At 43.2% G+C, this 23,670-nt stretch overlaps 1 protein-coding gene across 2 annotated transcripts in view; it reads left to right on the top strand.

Annotated features, from left to right (window-relative positions):
- The window catches only part of LOC144722306 (CYFIP-related Rac1 interactor B-like), a 35,222-nt gene that overhangs the window by 5,672 nt on the left and 5,880 nt on the right, over nt 1-23,670 (top strand). The window contains exons 1-11 of one of the 2 annotated variants that reach the window (XM_078600446.1): nt 2,197-2,288; nt 2,633-2,717; nt 5,234-5,317; nt 6,761-6,882; nt 8,717-8,822; nt 9,968-10,104; nt 11,208-11,285; nt 13,589-13,705; nt 15,346-15,425; nt 16,258-16,384; nt 21,788-21,858. In XM_078600446.1, coding sequence (XP_078456572.1) covers nt 5,245-5,317; nt 6,761-6,882; nt 8,717-8,822; nt 9,968-10,104; nt 11,208-11,285; nt 13,589-13,705; nt 15,346-15,425; nt 16,258-16,384; nt 21,788-21,858 — 911 coding nt within the window. In that variant the 5' untranslated portion in view covers nt 2,197-2,288; nt 2,633-2,717; nt 5,234-5,244. Of the gene's footprint in view, nt 1-2,196; nt 2,289-2,632; nt 2,718-5,233; nt 5,318-6,760; nt 6,883-8,716; nt 8,823-9,967; nt 10,105-11,207; nt 11,286-13,588; nt 13,706-15,345; nt 15,426-16,257; nt 16,385-21,787; nt 21,859-23,670 lie in introns of those variants that run through there. The other variant, XM_078600445.1, reaches the window with a different exon arrangement.

Below are 23,670 nucleotides of genomic sequence, written 5' to 3'. Positions count from 1 at the left end.
GCTGTGACTGGAAATTGAACTTGGGTCGCCGGTTTCATAGGGCAGTGTGCTTGCCCACTACACCACTGCTCTACCGCTAACGTCACAGCAAATTATCATCATCATCATCATCAGACATTATCAATCCACTGCTGGATGAAGGCCTTCCCAACCCACCACCATATATTGCGATCCTGTGATGGAATAATCCACTGATCACCTGCCCGCGAGCTATTTCCATTGCCCCATGTCCTTGGCGGGCATCCTCTCAAATGTATTCCATTCGCTGGCTGCCACTCATTCATTCTTGACCGTCGGCCGTCATTCCTTCCAGCACCATGTACTGCCCAAGCCAACTCACATTTATTAACAGTTTCATATTCTTAGGTTTTTTCGGTAAAGTCACGTAGGTAAAAAAATTAAATTAATAAAAGTAAAAAAACAGTTTCAATCATCTTTAAAACATGCGTATGACCTCTAATCCAAATGTTTCTCGTTATGTCTCTCAACGTTTTTCCAAGTATGCTTCTTTGTGCACTTTTTATTTTTCGTTCCATTTTTTGTGTGGTTATGACCATGTTTCTGAACCATATGTGTCATAGGACATTGTACGCCCTGAATACAAACTTTCTTCATTCGGGACGTTGGTATGTTACTTTTCATTTTCAAATTCAGCTTCCCAACAAGCACTAAAACCTGCACTCTGTACGCCTTATTATTTCATCATCACTATATACCATGCCAAGGTGATTATTATTATTAGATTTGTATAGTTCTCAATTCTAGTAACATTTTATTGCTGTAGGATTTTGCATAAGCCTTACCAGATGTCTCACTGGCTGAATGGAGATATATTAAATAAACTGTAATCAGCTTCATTATTGGATGATTTAAATTGATTTAAAAATGTCTATATACTGTATTTGTAGACACTTTGTACTCTGCCCTTGGACCTATTTTTGGAAAAGGATATACAGAGGGTGGAGGTACTGAAACCAGATGCAATTCTTCTTGCGTTGAGTAATGGGAAGCGGGAATTGAAAGTGTGTGGCTGCTCCTGCACTGTGGGTTAAGGTAGTTGGGGTTAATTTTGCATCAATTTCCAGTAAAGTCTCTGTTAAATTGTAGTTCTCAGATCACTCCTATTTTGGATTTCCAATTATCAACCTAAAAAATGCACTTCCATCTTAGGTCACATTTGTGTGTATGTATGCTGCGTTTCTTTCTCACCGTACGAAGCCAACCGTGCGAATCGGTGTACAACATTTGTTGTACTTAAAGATACTTCCTCTACAGTATATTGCAAAGCAAATAAAAGCAATTTTACATGCTCAGAACTTAAAACAGCCACAGCATCCTGTATGAAGCTCTGGGGAAATGCATGTGTTTTTACATTACTTTGTCATATTTTCTGAAGACACGTGGTTAAATGTACATTTGATTAATTTCATTATGTGGAGTGCCAAGGCAGTTTCCATGAGGGAATGTTATAAGGTGTTTTACAATGCATTGATTAATCAATTAAAATTGATTATTCAATTAAAATTTATTATTACATTAACAATACATGCAATAAATCAGATATGTAAAAATAAATTATTTTTTATTCAAGTATGCTGAATGAAATTGGTTTCCATCGTCCCCCGTAGCCACACCAGAGACACTACAATTGTAGTTCGCCACTTATTTTCTTGGGTGCGCTGCCTCATCTATTTTGATTAGGGTGGTTCCACTAGACAACTTAATGGTTTTGTTGACAAATACTCCTACCTCCGCCCACACGCAATAAAACAAAGAACTGAGCCAAATTGCTCGAAGCAATGTGTCATTTTTATTCAAAATATAACTCGAAGATGCATGTTTATACCAAACAGTGCGAGTGTGAATCGGTGTAAAACGTTAAATTATAGACCGGTAACAGCCCATTGTGCCTGTATTGTGTTGAAATATAAGTAGAGTTTGATTGCGAGAAAAGCTAATTCATTAACGTGGCGGTGCTGTTACCGGGATCGCCGTGAAAAAATATTTTTACAATAAAACTCAAGTTTCCTGCAGGGTGATATTTTTTAATTGTGGAAAAAAATAACGTCCTAGCTGGGGCTGGAAGAGGGCAGCCACATGAGCCCTGTGCGAGGAGGAAGTGTAGCCACACCGCATCTGCCCTTATAAGGGCCGATCGCCCCTCTCAGGGAAGCCCCAGTGGCTGATGGGAAATGTGGTGAGAACCATGCGTGTGTGTCGCCTGATTTCCCCCTTTTTGCCGCTGCACGACGGTGTGCCGATAAAACTCGTCACCTCTTGGCGAAAAGGTAGCTTGGTGTAGCGTGGATGGACGGTGGCTGTATGCTGCGTTTAAATTAAAATTGTGCCAGTCCGATGGCTGAATAATTTGGGACGTGCACGCCAATGTCGGGCACTGTGCTGTGGTCGGTTGGTGGCATATGAGGAAGCTTGTGAATGTTGCTTTTGCCTATACTATCTACATTGCCATGATGAAATGCCATTTTATTTAATGTGTGTTCTATAATGAGAACCAATATGGAAGATGTCTCAATCTTACCACAAGAGTGTGCTCATTTGGGGGACTATGGGTACCGGGAAAAGTGAGAAAGTTGGTTGGTGTTGCTGATTTTTTTTGCTCTTTCATTCCCAGGTTATCCGAGTGCTCATTGAGCAAATTGTTCAAGTCGAATGAGCCCGAAGCGTTGAACAGGACCTCCACAGTTTTAAGCATTCGGGTAAGCTCACTTTATCAGATCGGAACCACTTATCATGAACAGGGTGAATCCCATGTGAGTGTGGTCGTCTTATTATGTAATTTGAAATTAAATGTTGAATTACAGATTTTTTTTTGTTCAACCAAATGCTGAACGAGGGCCTCCCCTTTCATTCAGCCTTGGTGCTTGTTTGGCCATACTTAACGATGCAGGGCTTCTGGGGGTTTGTGAAGGGCAGTGCCGAGGACCATTTCATATATCACTCGCCACAGATGTTAGCCATGGCCAGGAATCAAATTCGGGTGGTTGATTTTATTGTCCTGTGCTCTTACCACTGTGCTACCACTCCACCCCGTTCCAGTACGAATGCTTTAATCTGCTTTCAAACGTGATGCCATCATTTACAATGCTGGAGAGTATTAATAACCAAACTGATAGCTTGCCATTGGGTAAGGTTAAATGTTACTTTATCTGTTCAAAAGTAGACGCAATTGATTGTTTTCACACAGATTGGGGATATTGTACTGATGTGACGGTGGCGTTTAGTTTAGGGCAGGATAACATTTTTACACAATGTAATTATCATTTGTTTTAGGCTTTCATTTCCTTGAATGTAAAAGTCTTGGCAAGAGTTTGTGTTGAAACCGGAACTTCTGTTTGGGAAGTGCTGAGAAGGAAGTGACGTGGCTTTGACCATCAGATTCTAGTCTTGGGGGTGCCCATGAGCATCTTGGTCTCTTGTTTGCCATGTCGATGTACAGTGTAGCATTGTGTCGAGGCCACTGTGAGCAGTGGTACAGCGGGATAGCACACTGCATTGTGAACCTGGCAACTCGAGTTTGGTCCCCAGCCATAGCTAATGATTAAAATGGGATCTTTAAAATGGGACTTTTTTGCCAGTATGAAAAAATAAGAATAGGTTATATGGCCAGAAATTGAAATACCTGTTCTTATTTTTTCATAGTGAATTTTTTTTTATTCACCATTGTTTATCGCGACAGCTTTCACTTGCAGAGATAACCGATGCTGCGCTGGGCTCTCAGCTGTGTTTACGTAAAGGGAATGAACAAAAAAAGGCTCGCTTTGTTGTAATTACTTATCCGACATCGATGTTGCCTTCATCGACGCGCTGACCAGCATGGTGAAGTTTTGTCAATCAACTCCCATGGTTGACATGGCCTGGAGAGATCTTTGTCCAGCAGAGGATTTTACAAAGGGCTGTAAATTGTTGTTTACAGTCGTCTGTAAAGTTATAGCCAATATGAATATGTTGCTTGTTGTTTGCTAGGCAGCTCATGTTTTTTTAATTAGTGCCACTTCGCTCATCAAATAAAAATACCGCATTATGTACTCTAATGGTAACGCTTTGTCAAGATAGTCATGTGGCTAATGGGGCTCAAAATGGTCTTGTGTGAGCTTTGAGGCCACACCGCTGAGATCCGAGGTATGAATCCTGGTGTAGCAAGTTGATGGTTTCGACCAGGTTACCAATGACAGCACAAAAGAAAATAATTCAGTAGAATAGTGTTTTTCATTTGACAGGTAATGCATGTTTTGCAAAGTCTTCTGTAAAAACGGCGAGAGATGAAGCACTGGCTGGTGTCTGGGTGAGAGAAATTCATTGAGGAGTCACCAGGCATTATTCATCTATGGTTGTTCCCTTTGTGAAGATTTAGTTCTCCTGCCATAAGTCTGGAATGCATGCCTTTGCCTTTGCCTCGCCAACCGACTCCAGTGGGGCAATTGTCACGTACCACAAATATGAAATGAAACAAATACGACGATTTGGCCAAATGACTTCAGTAAGAATTCATACGTAGATAAGGGTATTCGAATGAGTAATGTGATCGGGCTTGCAGGGAACATGAACCCTGTACATCTGAATAAATGTCTTAAATAATATGACTCCTTTTGATATTTGTGACATTCTCATAGCACAAGGTTCTCTGGCAGCAGGGTGATGCAGTGGTAACAGTTGTGCTTCACAAGCGACTCTGGGTTCGATTCCTGATTCTGGGGCCTTTCTGTGTGGAGTTTGTATGTTCTCCCCTCTGTTCTGCATGGGCTTCCTGTTTTATGGTTTCTTCCCCTAGTTATAAAAGCATACAGTGTAACTGGTATTGGCCAAAACATCCCAATGCTGTAAAAATTACCTGAAAACTACTCAATTAGGATTACACATCACAACATTGAGCTCGATGGCAAAAACTGACACTACTTTGCTAAACAGAGTCTCTTACTGGGTAAACAAGCATAAATATGACAATAAAATAAAAAACTTAGCCGCTTTGTTTCACAGATGGGTATTTGCGGGTAGCATACACTACTGTTCATGATCTTCGTGGTGATCTTCATACTATACAATTAAATTTCATTTGAGCATTAATATGATAACACAGAATACTACGATGTCGTGGTTTGGTAGCTGTAACACGGTCATTCGTGTTCATTGCGTGTACTTCAAGGTTGACTTGGTTGAAAGCTTTGAAAAGCGCAGCTCAAGCATTACATAATTTCTTTCTGTTTGCCCTTTGCAGGTGATCGCAATATGGGCAACTTACTGAAAGTGCTGACGTGCACTGACCTGGAACAGGGACCAAACTTTTTCCTCGACTTTGAAAGTAAGCGATGGAGCCACCCGTCAATTAGCGTAGTGCATCATTTGTTTCATTAAGACTTGAGTTCAGTTAAATGTCATGAAACCCCTCTCCCCCGATTGTAAAGATTTGATAAATACTTGGCTTACTTCACCATTAAGGTATGAACGTAGTTAGAGTAAAAAGGCAAAGGTGCAGCCCTGCAATGTCCTTTCTGACATCACTGCTTGCAGAAGGGCCTGAGCTGGATGAGCTCCAGAGTACCTCCCTCTCGAGTGTAATTGGCCTAATCTTCCATTCATCGGTGGACAGAAGCGTGTGGGGTTTAAGAAAACTTGGCCTTAGTTTCAACGAATGCAACCGGAGATGAAACTGGCCGCCTCTGGATTGCAAGTCCAGGGTGCTAACCGTTACACCACAACAGCATCCCCTGGTTAGAGTAACGCGGGTTTCACGTTGCAGTCGTGGATATGCCTCGTAGCTACCGTTCAATGCATTTGGCATTGATTAGCAAAAAATGGAGCTCAGCCCAAATTCCACATATCCGTACAAAATGAGTCATGGCGCCCTGAACAGTGGAAACTTGAGCTGACTCAAATGTTCTCTGCATCCTGATGGTTACATTATAATTTAATGAAAACATTTCGATTTCATTTACCGCCTCGACTCGCCATGGATTTCCCCAAGCGGTTTGCAACAGGACAAGTGATAAAGTTTGTGGTAATTCGTGAGTGCTGACTGATGTAAAAAATAAAGGGGGAAGATGTAATTTATTTTATTTTATTTACTAATTGACGATTAATAAATAGATGTTATTAGAATGCATTAAACGTTCTGTTTCTTACTGCAAAGTGTTGGTGGAGTGTGGTCTGATGTGAATTCAACTTCTAAAATAAAAAAAGTGACCATGTAGATCCATAAGAGAATGGGAATTGCCTCTATGCTTTTTGCTAAAAGCAAATGTTTATCTGGCTGTCTTTCACGGATCTCAATGCTCGTGTCAAAAAGACGTGTTTACGTGTTTTAGAAGATGCTGTTGTTGATGCTGCTGATGATCATCAATGGCTAATAATGATTAAATCCTCATTAGCATCATCGTCAAGAATTCGTCATTGCCAACAGTTATCATTATTGACACTTTGTCATGCTGATTATCATCACTGGGACTCCTTGGAGGGCCTGGACCCACCCCCACAGCGAGGATGCCCTGGGACCTGTAGGTGCTGCCATGGCTGCCTCAGCTACCCCTGAGGCTCATTGTTGTTGTTGTTTTTGCTGGGCCCCTCTTATGCCATCCCAGGATGTGGCAGGGTGTTGCTCTCTCTCTCTGCTGTCTCCCATGGTAACCTGATATTCACCTCGAATGTAGTCTCATCATATTTTTATAGTATCGTTAGATGTAATTGCATTTAAACGCTCTTATCAATTAAAGTTGTTGATGCTGCTGCTGCTGCTGCCGCTGCCCAGATGCACAGCCGACTGACAATGAGCAGCAGACGTGGATGTCGGTGGGGTCGGTGCTGCAGGGCACACGGAGCGTGCTCTCTGAGCTGCAGGAGTACTGCGGCGCTGGCAACGAGATACGAGAGGTGCACACAAAGACAAATATACTCTGACGGGTAGCACCTCTGAAGGCCGGCGTGGCACACGAGGGGATGGGTGGCAAATACCCACGCCTGGCTGCCTTTGTCTCCCTAGTGTCGATGTTTACACTCCACACCAGGTACTCATTTGAGGATAAGTCGACCTAGGGGAGGCCCAGGACTGGTTTAAATAATAGTCACTGGTGTTGGCCATGAGTGGGAATTGATCTCGGGTTGCCGGGTTCGTAGTGCAGCATGCTGATCGCTGCACTACCACTCCTGAGAGGTGCACACACAGATAAAGTTCCCCTGTGTAGCCTACAGAGACTTTAGTGGCAAAGGCTGGTACCTATGAAGGTCTGCAACATGCCTGGCCACTTTTGTCTCCCCAGTGCTAATGTTTACACACCCCACCAAGCATTTTATTCAGGCTGAATCTACCAGTTCAGAATCACTCGTCGCTGATATTAATGACGGGAATTGATCACAGGTTAAGGGGGTTTGTCGTGCAGTGCACTAACCACCATGCCACTACTCCCCAGATGTACACTCATGCACACCACATTTCCTCAACTGCCATATCCTAAACATGGTGGTCCGACACCTTTTGCTTTCTTGACCACCTCTTTGAAACGAACTTAATCACTCCCTGTTTCTTTAACATAACCTTAATAATAATGTCCTTTCCGGTAAGTCTTTGCTTAACGTGTGTTCACGCAACGCGTTTTCGCTACAACGCGTTTCTTCCATGAGGAAAAACTTTTTGCACAATGTGAAACCTGCGCCATTATAACATGGTAACGCGCACCGTTATGATGCGGTTTCTGAGTGGTCACCGACAAACTACTTGAGCTGCACGTCGGAGCAGTATGATACAGTATGCGGAATGATACAGTAACACTGCGGCGTATCCCGAGTTATTAATCCCGTCATATTTATGGGGAAATAGTTTTTGCTTAACACGTGTTTTGCTTAACTTAGCACTTTTCAGGAACGCATCTACAGAGGACTTACTTTATTTACCCAGGAGATCCCCACTGAATCTCAAGACTGATGATTGGTTAATCTTATTTATGAGTGTTTTCCTTCATGTACAAGGAACTTGGGGTACCTTTGAAAAAACCCACACGCTCAAAGTTCTACACAGTTTCAATAATCCGTTGTGCTGCCATCTCCTGAGAATCTCTACACCTGGTATCCCCTATCCAAGTATTAACCAGGCCTAATTCAGCTTGGCTGCAGAGATCTGATGATTATGTTCATTTAGGGTCATTTTGTCATATGCTAGTGGTAGGTTTACCCCAGTGAGGCCCCTGTAGCTGTACGGTGAGTATCTTGCAGGCCTGGCCATAGGGCGTTTGGACTGTTTTGTCTCTTGTACGCGAATAATTTTAGAAACAAAAATTGTCTGGAAAGAATTAGTTGGATTTCCCAAGCATGAATGTCGTGAACACGATTTGAGACCCGGTTGAGGTGACTGAACGCTGCAGTCGAATATGGTTGGGTTATGAACCGATCTGTATATGGGCCTTTCATTGCCATTGTGTAACTTTTCCACACACACACAAAGCACTCATTAATGGAATTGGCCAAACATCCCAATACAGGAAGGACTGGTAAAAAAAAAACCTTGAGTATCAGTGAGGCTCGCTTGGATAAATAGGTGACACTGGGTATGACTTTAAAAGAATGTACACACGGTTTCATTTCAGCATTGTTTAACAGAAGAAGAAACTTCTGTTAGCTTTCCCACCACCACTTCTCGCATGGGACATCAGCGTGCATGTGTGCAACAACCACATTCTGAAACAATTGCGGTGTTTTGTCTGTGCTCTTGCAGGCGATTTCCAACCCTGGGAATGAGATCTTCCAGGAGAAGGCGTGGAACGCTGTTTGCCCGCTCGTCTCCAAACTCAAACGCTTCTTCGAGTTCTCCCAGCGCCTCGGTGAGGCGCCACGTCGTGTGACGTGTATCTCTGTGCTGTATCTTGACAACGGATGAGCTTAGGGAGTTTAAAGTGTCAACACATTTAAATAACAATAGTAATTTGCATCCGTTTTGTCAGTCGACTGCTGGTGAAGGCTTCCCCATGAACATACTTCACCATGCTGGTCAGTAGGAATGGGTCAAGGTGGAGGGGAGTCTAGGGCTGGTTTAGATATTGCTCCACTGATTGTAGCTGACAGGGAATTCAACTTGTTTCGCCGGGTTCGTAACGCAGTGCGTTAACCACTGTGCCACCCACCTCTCCACTCAGATGTATCAAGGAGAGTTTAATTCCTTATCCAACAATAGTGAACGGTGGCTTTTGTTAAGCCTAATGACATTTTAAAACCGTAACCTTACTATTGTTTGAAATGTCATTTGGCTTAATAAAAGGTACAGAAACAGCTGAATATATGCACATGGTTCTTTAAGTTTGGTATGAATCTTATTTAAGGTATTTAATTTTACAAACTCATGCTTGAAAGTAAACAGCTGCCAAATGTTGTAATTTGATTTCATACTTGATTTATTTTTTACTCTTATAATTGTCAGAGCATAGCGGAAGAAATGGATATGCGTCGAACAATATTTCTTTGTACCAATGTTCAACATTAATGTAGAGCCTAAGGCATCTTAAGTCATACCATGGTTGGCTACAAATGTATGTGCTCCCACAATAATCTGTTATGGTTTGGCTCAAGATGATGAAAGCAAATAAAAGCATGCTTTTTTCATACTTTATTAAGTTGGCGTCTGGGCAAGTGTTTTTCAGCCCAGTGGTAGCTGCGTCGTGTGCGTGCGTGTGCGTGCGTGCGTGCGCGTGCGTGCGTGGGGAGCGGTGTTATGGTGGTTAATGAACTGCTATGAATCAGGGACCTGGGTTCATGCCTGAACTGGTCCTGGGCTTCCTCCTACATCGACTTAGCCTTAAATGAGTACCCCATGATGGGTGTTTAGACATCCGCAATAAGTACAAAAAATGCGGATGGGCGTGGTGTTGGCCACACCGCACCCTTGTACGCCGTGCCAGCCTTCATAGACATTCACTTGCAGCACTTGCCCGAACAGCCTGTGCAGTCTACATTTCTCGTGTGCTCCTGTCAGATCGCGCTCTGCAGAGCCTCCTGGTGGCGCTCACTTGCCCGCCGCTCACGTCCATGCAACATCTGGAGCGGGAGCAGGCACTCGCTAAGCAGTTTGCAGAGATCCTGCACTTCACGTTGCAGTTCGACGAGCTCAAGGTACCGGGGAACGGGGCCGGCTGATTCAGTGAGAGGCAGCATGTTAAAAGGCATATGTTGTGGACATTGGATGTAAGTTTAACAGGCCCTACATTAAATGTATGGCCCTTTTCCTCAATCCACTGCAGGATGGGGGCCTTCCGACACCGTCCAGGTCGCAGTGTTTATTTGAGCACACGTCGCCATGCTGCTCAGTGTGGGTTGGTGAAAGTGGGAAGCATAGTACAATGTAACAATTGGTTTTACTGTACTCGCCTCTGCTGACAATGTAGTCCTGGCTGCTATGGGATGTGGTCACCCATCTAAGCATTATCTAGGCTTAATGGACAATACGTTGTGTGGATAATGTGTAGGTGTTTGATGATTCACCATCCACAAACTCGACCAATTGCCACGATTTGCATTCACAGTTCTATACAATAATAATTTGTATTTTCTGTAAATTGTCTCCTGTTCATTGTTGGTCATATGATCAGTAACAATTTGTTCCATTAGCCTAAATGCATAGCTGGGGTCAGTAACAATTGTATTCATGGCATTCATAATGAATTGGAGTCACAAAGTAATTGTATTTTTGGCTAACAATGCTGCTGTCAATGTAATTGACCCCGGGTCTGCATAATTGTGGCATTAATCATAATCTGTGGATTTTTACATGCACATTCTACACATTGTCAGCTAAAGTCTCATTTTCATCTACGCATTGTTACATGTGCCTAATAATTAGTTTTACAATTTGAGCTGTACAGTGAGGGAAAAAAGTATTTGATCCCCTGCTGATTTTGTACATTTGCCCACTGACATAGAAATGATCAGTCTATAATTTTATCAATTTATAACATTTTTGACATGCGTTTTTCTGGATGTTGTTGTTGTTATTCTGTCTCTCACTGTTCAAATAAACCTACCATTAAAATTATAGACTGACCATTTCTTTGTCAGTGGGCAAACATACAAAATCAGCAGGGGATCAAATACTTTTTTCCCTCACTGTATGTTTTATGGTTGTATTATAATTCCATGTTTTTTTAATTGCAGTGTGAGATATTTGTCGACTGCTGCTGCTGCTCCTTATTTGCTTGTGCTCACTGTGCCCTGGCTAGATGACCAACCCGGCCATTCAGAACGACTTCAGCTACTACCGACGGACTCTGAGCCGCATGCGCATCAACAACATGGGTGTGAGTGGAACTGAATGAACTCGCATCATTAGAACGTTTGGCATTCACGCCATCCTTATAGCGCACGGGGATCCTGAAGGCACTGTGTTTCACCGACACTGTCTGCAGTAGTTTCGCAGTACGAGGGGATGTTGGTTTGTGTTACCCCAATATGCAGGTCGTTTTTCCAATTGGGCAAATTTGGACCATGACGTTGAAAACATATTGGCTTCCACTTTTTCAAGGACGTCGTAGGATTTTTTTTTATGTCCCGTGTGATGCAAAAGGGACGATTAAGAGAGCGGACTGCCGGTTTAGAAGCGCGGACCTCTGCAGATAGTGACAAACTCCCTGTCAAAGCCCCCAGCTTTCGCCATCGTAGATCAGGGCTGATAAGGACTCCAGCTGAAGATTTATGCGACTCTTGGGCATGCGTTGCCTTTCCCGCACGTTGAAAGTGGCGCTATTGCATGTCAATTCCTTAATCGTTGCTTTCCGTCAAAGCTCGCCTTGTTGAATTGTCATCTGCCTTTAAATGTGTTCACGGCTCAAAATAAGTTGGAAAATATTGTTTTGGAGAGTGTAAATTGAACACCAATGACTTGCGTATGTGATCGCCACCCTCTTTGGGAAAAGTAAAAACAGAACTTTTGACGAGTTTCTGTTGGCTGCAATGTTTGTTGCTTGAGTATCGTTTTGTCATTGGGATTAACTCAATGCATTACTGGTATTTGCCTTATTTATTAGAAATGAAAATGGTTAGAACGGTGGTGCAGTGTTTGGTGCAGTACGTTGTCAACCTGATGACCTGAGTTTGATTCCTAGCCGCTAAAGGCAGTTTGAGATGCTCCTACACCGCACCTCCGATTAGCTCGGTTGGCTGCGTACAGTGTGAAAGAAGTTTAATATACATACACCTCTGCAATGTATATGAAGTTGACTTCATCCACCCACATGGTCAGCGGTTGGCAACCAAACGAACAAGAACAGCCTTTTTTTCGTATTCGGTAAAAAACTCAATATTTCAAGAGCCGCAATGCATGTGAATGCGAGAGACGGTCCTTGATAAACTACGTCACGAAGCGGTCCTTAAAGAGCCACATGCACCTCCAGAGCCGCACGTTGCCAACCCCTGCACATGGGAAACACGAAGTCCATTCCATTACTCAAACTTGGTGTTTATGACACTGCCCACAAGGCATGTAAATATGATCCGTAATATACGTTTTTTTTTAGTTAGATCGCGTAAATATAAATGCGTGCCAATTTGTAAGGTTTGTCACGTAAACGAAACACGCCAATTCGTTACTGGTACAGCACACCGGTGTGTTGGAGAGTAAACCCACAACATTTAAAATTCGACGTTTTACGACGTTTCGCCGTTAACTGCCACCAGCCTCATCAAGCGACAGCCACATTTGTGGAGAATCCACCTGTTTCGTTCTTAAATAGAGGGATACAACTTATGTCGTCACTTGTGAGTCAATCAGGTGCGAAGGCGGGTGGGGGGGGTTAATGTATGCATATACATTACAATGTATATCCATTACCGGTTGGGTTATTCATAGGGTTCTAGATTTAAAGTTTTCGCGACTGCAAGGATTCATTCTTTTTGTTTTTTTCGGTAAAGTCACGTAGGTAGAAAATGAAATAAATGAAAAACAACTAAATTAAATCACGACGTTTCGGGCGCAACACAAGCGTCCTTCTGCAGGTGCGGATAACATAACAAAAGCACAACCGCTAAAGTGTGTCTATTCATAGGGTAATCGACATACATAATGCGTGCACATTGTGCTTTACATCCTGCCATTTTTTGTGTGCACAAAAATTGCAGTACCTATTGTGGTCTGCTCACAGTTAATCACCTTCGACGCATAGTGACCTGTATAGGTATGCAGTTAAACGGTGTATTACTTTGTGTTAACATGTACAAATGATTAATTCATGAAAATAAGTATGTACACATAACGCATCTAATGATGAGGATGACACGCTTGTGAAATGTACTATCAAGGCAATATAACAAACGAGCCGGAACATAAAATACAGGCAATACAAAAAGGGCAAAAAATAAAGTTTAAAAATGTATCCCAAATTGTGACCGTTTTGTGAATCATGGCAGCAATACGTGCCTTCTGGCTGTCTACTTGACTTTAGTGTTCCATAACTGCTTTTAACGGGAACATTGTCAAACACTTTCTTGGTTCATCATATTTCATTCGGCAGTGTACAGGAGCTGCGGCAGGCGTCGCCCACAAAAACGTGGCGTTGTGCGCAGGCTGATGCGCTTTTCCGTTGCTGCCGTTTTGCATTCGCCACAGTCCGACGTGGAGATGGAGGTGAATAACGAGATGGCGAACCGCATGTCCCTGTTCTACGCGGAAGCGACGCCAATGCTGAAGACGCTGAGTGATGGCACCACGCGGTTTGTGCAGGAGGTAACAGTGGGTGACGTTGTTCCCGTGTTGGGTCTTTCTGGAGAATGTTTAACAGGATGTGTGCGCTTTCTAGGCTCATATTAGTTTGGTTTGCCTGGTACGTAAGTACAAGGCAACATGTGTGTTGTACATGTACAGTCCTTTGGCAATTTCATTGCTGGATGAGGGCACGTCCCACGCTTTGCATGTTGCAAGGGGTTATTTGACCATACTTTCACGCTGGTCAGTGCGGGTCTGTAAAGATGGAGAGCATTTCCGTGGGAGCATATTCCACTACCACAATATTTTTTGCTGCAGTGCCCTTGGATGCCCACAATATTGCCCCGCAGCCAATAACAAACTTTGTGCTTGGCGGTCAACCTTCCATGCACTATCCAGGTTGAGGCTTGCTTGGCTTCTGAGATCTTCCGAGGTCAGACAAATTTGACATTGACAGTGGCTTGCTATTGAAAATGATAGTAAAGAAAAGTAGATTTGGCTTACAGGTCATTTATTGTGCAAAGTAGTCACAATTATCCGCCTAGAGATTGATAAGGAAAACCTGTCTCTTATCTACGAGTTGTGTTGTTTAGTGTGGTTACGTGACCAGGCACACTAGGTTCAGAGAAAATGTAACGAATTATTTGCTCGTGATGCGTTGGCAGTGGGTCATAAATAACAAAAATGTAAAACATTCGTCAATAACACATTCATTATGTGCCATGAAGAAAGGCCATTTGCCCAATACATCATCTATTATATATTCTTCCTTTTAGGATGGTGTTATTGACGAACATGAGATTTTAGGTTTTGACAGTATCATAGAGTTGCTGGACATTTGAAAACGGCGTCAGGGAAGCCTTATAAGTTGTTTGATAAATTACGGCAAATCCGTACCAAATAACAGGCACTCATACTTGATACTGTTCATGGAATACAACATTAATTGGGTGGAGAGATATGGGCGATTGGTTCATGGACTTTATTTTTCCTGGTGAGAACCCGTTTAGAATGCTAGTTCCTATTTCACGGGGAAGGTCTGGGCCAACATGATAACTGATACAGTGCAATGCAGGCCTGACATACAGGCCAAAGCAGCAGACAATCCATAGACACGAGTTAAAGGGCACCAAGCCCTCAATTTGGTAGAGTTTACATTGTCCTTTTAAGTCACAACATCATGTCTTTTTTCGATTTAAAGCCTTCGTGACTGCAGGGATTCATCTTCTTGCTTCTTTCGGTAAAGTCACGTAGAAGGGAAATAATAAAATAATAAAAATAAAACATAATATAATACAATTCTCACGACGTTTCAGATGCTGTTTTTCCGATAGACCTGTTCTTCACCTGAGGGACAGCTGCTTGCGTTGTGGCCGAAACGTCGTGAGAATTGTATTTTATTATGTATTTTATTTTATTATTTCCCTTCTACGTGACTTTACCGAAAGAACCAAGAAGATCATGTCTTTTTTTATATCACTTGGCATTAATAGCCTCAACTTGTTCAAATGTATCTCATTTTGAATAAACGAGCAAGGTTTATCATGGTGAACATTTCAAATTCAAATGTTTTATTCGCATATCGCTGGGATTTTGTTTGCTTCACGCCTTGTTGTTTAATCGGTAGTTAATAATGTGTACAATGTTGATTCCTGTTTCAGCACAAGTCACTTCCCCTGGAAAATACGACAGACTGCTTGAGCACCATGGCGAGGGTGTGCAAAGTCATGCTGGAGACACCGTAAGCCTCACGCTGTGACCGCATGTGACTGTGTGTTGCCGTGTGCTTCAAATGAGCACATGGTTGAGATGTAAACATCTGCACTGGGGAGACGGAGGCGACCGGGTGTGGTGTTGGCCACACCACACCCTCGTGCGCCATGCAGGCCGACATAGGCCCGCCCCAACAGCACTTGCCCCGACAGTTTGTATGACTATACGGCGATCTTTGTGTTCACGTGGCACTGCACCTACAGTCCGTAGTGGCGTGGTGATTTATGTGCAGCACGGCAATTCTAGTGAGCTCAGGTACAAATTTTAGCCATGCACCTCCAGGTGGAATTTTGCATGTTCGTTCAGCATGAACTTCATTATCTGAACTGCTCCAATGTCAGTCCCTGGTATCAAATTATATACAGTAAAACCTTGGATTGCCAGTAACTTGGTCTGCGAGTGTTTTGCAAAACGAGCAAAAATTTTACCTAAATATTAATTTGATGAACGAGCGAGTCCCTGCAATACGAGTAGTACGTGTGTACGCTTTGTCTGCCGAGCGTCACGTGATCACAACTGATATACGAGTGCTTTGGATTGCAAATACGTTTCCGGAACGAATTATGCTCGCAATCTAAGGTTTTACTGTATGTAGCTTAAGAATTGATGATGTAGTCCTGCAGCAACATGCAATATACCTGTTTTCTATGCATGGTTGTCTTCCACTCAAGCACTATCTGGAATCAAACCTGCTTTGCTTCTGAGATGCGATGAAATGGGGCACATTTTGGGTTGATTTGGTAACACACACACAGGCTTGGTTGGCAATTGCAGTGTGTGTCTGTGTGCACTGCCGGCAGGGAGTACAGGAAGCGCTTTGCGAGCGAAGAGACGGTGTTCTTCTGCTTGCGCGTTATGGTGGGCGTCATCATACTCTACGACCACGTGCACCCTGTGGGCGCCTTCGCCAAATCTTCCAAAATCGACGTACGGTGTATGCACACACAACACGCCTGCACGCACGCAAATAAATCCCCTGTATGGCTTAATTTCATTTTGGGGCAAGTGGTGACTCCCAATGGGGTGGTGTGGTTCCTAACTACGCCTGGCGACATGTCTCTCACCTGTGCTGGTGTTCACGCACGGTACTTGGTATGTGTTTTAGGCTGAGTTGGTTTAGGGGAAACCCAGACTCTGTTCTAATATCACTTGCTACTGATGTTAGCCATTGCTGGGAATTTAATTCTGTTTGCTGGTTTTGTAGCGTAGTGGGATAACCACACCGCCACTGCTCCCCCGCCATGCATGCACACACATGTATGTGCACATCGCTTCAGTTTGGGAACAATAACGTCTGATGTGAAAACAATTATTGTTACTCTTTGGTTCTTTTCGGTTAAGTCACGTCTAAAAATAAAATAATAAATTAAAATAACATATTACGACGTTTCGATTGCAACACAAGCAATCATCATCAGGTATAAAAGAAATAGCAACAAAAAATCTAACTAGAAAACTATAGACAGACATACAAGCAGACAGACATCACAACGGCACACAGAGAGAGGACACACATCGGCACAAAGAGAGGGGTTGTCTCTATGACGGTCCCTTAAATATAGAGAGGGGGGGCGAGAACGGAGAGAGGGAGGGGGCAGAGAGAATTAGCATATCAATGAGTGTACGCCAACGTACTGCTGCTGCTGCAAGTAAGATGACAATGTGGAACGCGCACGCAAAATTGAAAACTAGGAGACAGGCACACGAAAATTAAATAACCCAGCAAAATATCGAAATGTGATGTAATACAACACAGAGAGTCGGTTAACACACAATTAACGCATAGTCTGGTTGATTACGTGTTTCAAAATTTGCTAAGTTAGAATTTTAAGTGTGAAAATTCCAAAGAGAGGACACAGGCAGAGAGAACAAATAGCCAGAAAGAAAAAGGATAAGCTTAAAACTTCCCCGTAGAAGTGGTTCAATCTTAATTTAGGAGCTTTCGTGACTGCAGGAATTATTCTTTGGTTCTTTTCGGTTAAGTCACGTCTAAAAATAAAATAATAAATTAAAATAACATATTACGACGTTTCGATTGCAACACAAGCAATCATCATCAGGTATAAAAGAAATAGCAACAAAAAATCTAACTAGAAAACTATAGACAGACATACAAGCAGACAGACATCACAACGGCACACAGAGAGAGGACACACATCGGCACAAAGAGAGGGGTTGTCTCTATGACGGTCCCTTAAATATAGAGAGGGGGGGCGAGAACGGAGAGAGGGAGGGGGCAGAGAGAATTAGCATATCAATGAGTGTACGCCAACGTACTGCTGCTGCTGCAAGTAAGATGACAATGTGGAACGCGCACGCAAAATTGAAAACTAGGAGACAGGCACACGAAAATTAAATAACCCAGCAAAATATCGAAATGTGATGTAATACAACACAGAGAGTCGGTTAACACACAATTAACGCATAGTCTGGTTGATTACGTGTTTCAAAATTTGCTAAGTTAGAATTTTAAGTGTGAAAATTCCAAAGAGAGGACACAGGCAGAGAGAACAAATAGCCAGAAAGAAAAAGGATAAGCTTAAAACTTCCCCGTAGAAGTGGTTCAATCTTAATTTAGGAGCTTTCGTGACTGCAGGAATTATTCTTTGGTTCTTTTCGGTTAAGTCACGTCTAAAAATAAAATAATAAATTAAAATAACATATTACGACGTTTCGATTGCAACACAAGCAATCATCATCAGGTATAAAAGAAATAGCAACAAAAAATCTAACTAGAAAACTATAGACAGACATACAAGCAGACAGACATCACAACGGCACACAGAGAGAGGATAATTCCTGCAGTCACGAAAGCTCCTAAATTAAGATTGAACCACTTCTACGGGGAAGTTTTAAGCTTATCCTTTTTCTTTCTGGCTATTTGTTCTCTCTGCCTGTGTCCTCTCTTTGGAATTTTCACACTTAAAATTCTAACTTAGCAAATTTTGAAACACGTAATCAACCAGACTATGCGTTAATTGTGTGTTAACCGACTCTCTGTGTTGTATTACATCACATTTCGATATTTTGCTGGGTTATTTAATTTTCGTGTGCCTGTCTCCTAGTTTTCAATTTTGCGTGCGCGTTCCACATTGTCATCTTACTTGCAGCAGCAGCAGTACGTTGGCGTACACTCATTGATATGCTAATTCTCTCTGCCCCCTCCCTCTCTCCGTTCTCGCCCCCCCTCTCTATATTTAAGGGACCGTCATAGAGACAACCCCTCTCTTTGTGCCGATGTGTGTCCTCTCTCTGTGTGCCGTTGTGATGTCTGTCTGCTTGTATGTCTGTCTATAGTTTTCTAGTTAGATTTTTTGTTGCTATTTCTTTTATACCTGATGATGATTGCTTGTGTTGCAATCGAAACGTCGTAATATGTTATTTTAATTTATTATTTTATTTTTAGACGTGACTTAACCGAAAAGAACCAAAGAATAATTCCTGCAGTCACGAAAGCTCCTAAATTAAGAATTATTGTTACATTTTTATTAAAGTTAACTCCTCATCTTCAGGGTGTTTTTTACCTTTAGATACATTTTTAAACAGTCAAAAATGCTTCAAACAGATTATCTTAAACATCAGTTACCTTTTACATTCAATCTAAGTACAGAAAAAATAGGATCCTTTAGAAGGTCGTCTTTTTCAGATTTATTTGTTCGTACTACGATATTCTGTTTTGTCAGGACATTTCAAATCGCTTTACCCAATTGGATCTCTATGAGTTTATAACGACAGTTACATGCTAATTTTACACATTAACATCACTAGCCCTGGCCACTTCTTTATAACCCTTGAGCTACACCCATTTCAAACCTTTTAAAACAGTCTGCATCAGCAGCAGACCATGCTTTCCCACCTGATGATGGACGCTTGTGTTGCGCCCGAAACGTCGTGATTTATTCTATGTTATACCTACGTGACTTTACCGAAAGAACCAAAGAATATAGTTTATAACGAGTTCAAGACACGCACACAGCTGTGCAAGATCAGAGACTCGGTGGCAGCAAAATCTTAATCTGCATGGACGCCCACACACCCACACATCCACACATGCATGCAGGCTTTCGCATTCACACTGCGCAGATTTGAGAGGATCGTGCCAAAAGTCTCGTGGCCTTTCAATGTTTCACGCGAGAGCACAACGCCATGGCGTGGGTGCGAGGGAAAGAAAACGCTTTGTGTGTCGCCATGTGCCAAGGTCGGGCGGTTCACCTCTGTATTGAATCTGCACCCGAGTGGAAATATAGCGCTCACAAATGTTACACACTCGCTTTTGTTGCTCGTGAGCGTCCACAGCGAGGATGGGAACCTGCGGGTCCGCACGGTGTGTGCCTCTCGTGACTTGATATCATAGGGCCCACAGCCACATGAGGCTCACTACTTCAAAATGGCCTGCAACATTATACGTTTTTCATCGCTGCAATGAAGTGCGCTACAAACCTGGTGAACACAGTTCCATTCCAGGCCATGGCTATCATAGGTGGAAATTTATATTAAAACTGGTTAAATCTCCCCCACCTTCATTAAATTGCACTGACCAGCTTGGTGAAGGATGGTATAACAACTTCCGTAAACCAAGCGGTTTTGGGAGGCCTTCGTCCAGTCGTTGATTGACAAAGGGTTTTAAATAACAATTATATGGGGCCATCCATTTAGTGCGTACGCAAAAATCTGTCAAAACTTGACCCGTCCCCCCCTCCCTGTACGCATGGGTGCTCCCCCACCCCCCCCCCCCCCCGAATCCAATAGAATGGCCGATATTTAATCCATGCAGAAACGATCAAGGATTAATACTATTAACGTGTTTAAGCAAACAGATAGTCCACCTCCGCCTGCATTAAATAATTAAGTTGCGTCCCTTGGCCACTGATGTTGCTGAGCTGCGTGATAGCTACAGTCAGGGGCACGGTGGCACACGAGTGACACCTCTCCCACAGTCCCACTTCTCCCGGCAGGACTTGTTGTCTGACAGCTGAAGAAACTGAACTGTGGCTCATTTGAAGGCCAATGCAGACAAATTACTATCGAGGCTTCACACCCCCCCCCCCCGTTTCCTATGCGTACGGACATTGTCAGTAGACCCCCCCCATACGCAAGCGTACACATTTGGGTTAACCCCCCCCTTCCCCCCTCCATGCGTACGTACTCCATGGATGGCCCCTATTGTTATTACTCTTAATGTCAATCTTTGCTGTAAAGCGTTTTCATGTGTTTTTGTATTTCGCTGCTTTCTAATTTCAAATTGCGATTGGCACAGTTTTGGCACGGCACATGAGTTCCTCTCTGAAGTGGAAATGACGAAAAGGGGAAGTTCCAGTTGGGCGTTATCCGCTGTGGAGTGTGAGAGGCAGAATTTTGCCAGGGATTTCACACGGGACCGCGTGAAGAGAATCCGCTTGATCAGCTCTGTTCACATCACGTCCCACGTCAACTCCTTTCCTCGTCTTCTTGGTTCTTTCGGTAAAGTCACGTAGAAGGAAAAAAATAAAATAAAATAAATAAAACATAATAAACTAATTCTCACGACGTTTCGGCCACACCGCAAGCAGCCGTCTTCAGGTGGAGAACAGGTCTGTCAAGTAGACAGAGTCTGCTTGACTTTACCGAAAGAAGCAAGAAGATGAATCCCTGTAGTCACGAAAGCTTTAAATCGAAATCCTTTCCTCGTGTAAACAAAGTTTTAATAGAAGGAATAACGCCGCACTTGCACAAGCAAAATCTCACTGCTGAGCTTTAATAAACAAGTGTTTGATAGTGTTTTGGTAGTTATGTTGGTTGTAGATTACCACATTCATCATTAACACTGTTCTACACCAGAAGCTCTGCCTTTCTAATATAATTTGTTTTCATTCATTAGGCAGAGGTTTCATATTTATAATGATCAATGATTTCTCTAACTGTAATGCCGATAGGGGTTAACGTTATCTTTTAACAGAAAAGTATTGTTAAACAATGAGCGTTGTGGGTATTTCAAATTTGTATTGATTCACCACTACCAGCAGTACGTTAATGTAGAGGGCTTTAACCTGTTGAAGATAATGTTTTGTTGATGCTGTGATTTTACGTATAAATAATTATATTATTTTAAATATTGCATTTCATATTTTATTCATGGTTAATGTCTGCACCAATCCGGTTCCCTGGGAACTCTTGTGCCCGTATCCAAGGACAGTACATCTCACGTCTGCGTTCCAGAAAGGGAGTTGTTGTATCTGTGATCTCTCGCTGACTTTAAACATTGCAAAAACTTGAATGAATACGAGTTGTTTGATCACCGATGATGCTCATGTTAACCTTCTAAAGGGGTTTTTTGTGTGCTGATTTTAACAGATGAAAGGCTGCATCAAGGTGTTAAAGGACCAGCCAGCCAATAGCGTGGAGGGTCTCCTGAATGCGCTCAGGTTTGTGTGCCCCACCCGCACTGCGTTACGCCTGCTGCATTCTTGTATTCTTTTTTTATTTCCGTGGGAAAATTGCCAGCGAAGACAGTCAGGCTTCCTGTTGGCCACCCACCCATGTTTATAATGTTTAAAAATATATATTTTTCAACATTTCCACCTCCCCTACTTCTCCATTGCTGCCAGCACGTAAACGGTACCAGTTGCAGAGCAGACTTCTTGTGTTGCCGGTCACTGGAAGTCCTGACAAGAGTCGACCACGCACATTCTGATTGGGAGCAGTTTTAAATAAGGTGCTATTAGCGATCATGTAATTTACCGAAATTAATTCTCCTCTCATTCTTTCTCCTTGATCGTGAGTGCATGTGTCAATGTTCCTTGTGGGGGTGGTGGCAGTGGAGCGGTTAGCCCAGAGGTCGCAAACGGGTTTTGATTCCTTACCCGTACCCGGCCGCACCAGGGTCGCAAATGGGTACCCGTACCCGGCCGTACCCGTACCCTACCCGAAGTGAGTGACAAACGGTTACTCACCAGTGACTCACGGCCTACCCGTACCCGGCCGCACCAGGGTCGCAAACGGCTACCCGTACCCGGCCGGGTACCGGGTAGGGTACGGGTATCGGGTACCCGGTTGCGACCTCTGGGTTAGCCCACTTCACTACGAACCCGGCCCACCTGAGTTTGATATTGAGCCATGGCTAAACATGAGGTTAATGTTTACCTGGTGTGGCGTGTGAACAGCAGTACCAGGGAGATGACAGCAGCTGGCCATGGTGCTGGTCACGCCACCGCCTCAGGGCACCATGCTGACCTAAATAGGTGCTCACTAACTTCCCCCAACAGCTTGTGTAGCCGATACACGGGATCTTTGTCTTTTTTGCATAGCATATTAAAGCTTATTGGCACAGTATTACAGACACAATTGGACATGCAATGGTGCAGTGATTAATCAATTCAACATTACATTCAAATTACATGTATCAAAATGTGAGTTTGCGATTAGATTTCCTTCCAATGTATTCCAATTATAATATTATATTCTTGTTTTGTATGGATATAAATTGAGTAGCAAACGTAAACCCACTTGCAAGATTTAAGTCCAGCTGTTGGCTTATCGTACCTTCAGAGATTGCTGACATGGAATTAACGATGTGTTCCACTGTTTGTTGTGGTGCATAGCCGTTGCATTAGTTAATTCGTTTTTTTTCCATTTGTAGAAAAGGTGCTAGTGTTACAGTTAGGCGAATGGGGAAAAATACTATTTTACAACTGAGAAAATAAAATAACGTAGATAAACATGTTGATACTGGTAGGAACCACCAGGTTACACCAGCCCACAGGGGATTATTGTGTCCGTCGTGTAGGGGCGGGCTGGGTGGGGAGGGTGGGAGGGGTGGGGCTGGGTGGGGAGGGGCTGGTCACCCCGTGGTGCCCTTATAAAACTCAACGTTTAACCTACTCACGCCGGCTTGTGCCCGCCCTCACAGTCGGGCATATTTGCGGAAGACACCACGCCGCCGTTGACCCTGGCCATTGACCTAGTAACCCAACGTTCCTACCAGCTCCCTCCGCAGGAATGTGTTAAAAGATAATTGACTTCTGACTTGAATCGCGATGCCAAATCAGACCAAGTTATTGAACTGCTTGGTGGGTAGTGGTACATTGTTAACATGCCTACTGTTTACAGGGGACTGTGTTTTAATACATGCACAGCCAGTTTTGTAAATCCACTGCTGGATGAGAGCCTACCTATGCCGCACAGGTTGTGAGCGTTAATTGATGACCATACTTTACCACGCTTGGTCAGTGCGGGTT

Source organism: Lampetra planeri, chromosome 14 (genome assembly GCF_965212315.1).
Source record: "Lampetra planeri chromosome 14, kcLamPlan1.2.h2, whole genome shotgun sequence".
NCBI lineage: Eukaryota > Metazoa > Chordata > Hyperoartia > Petromyzontiformes > Petromyzontidae > Lampetra > Lampetra planeri.
Note: the sequence above shows the minus strand (reverse complement) of the source record. Positions and strands in the feature narration are given on the sequence as shown.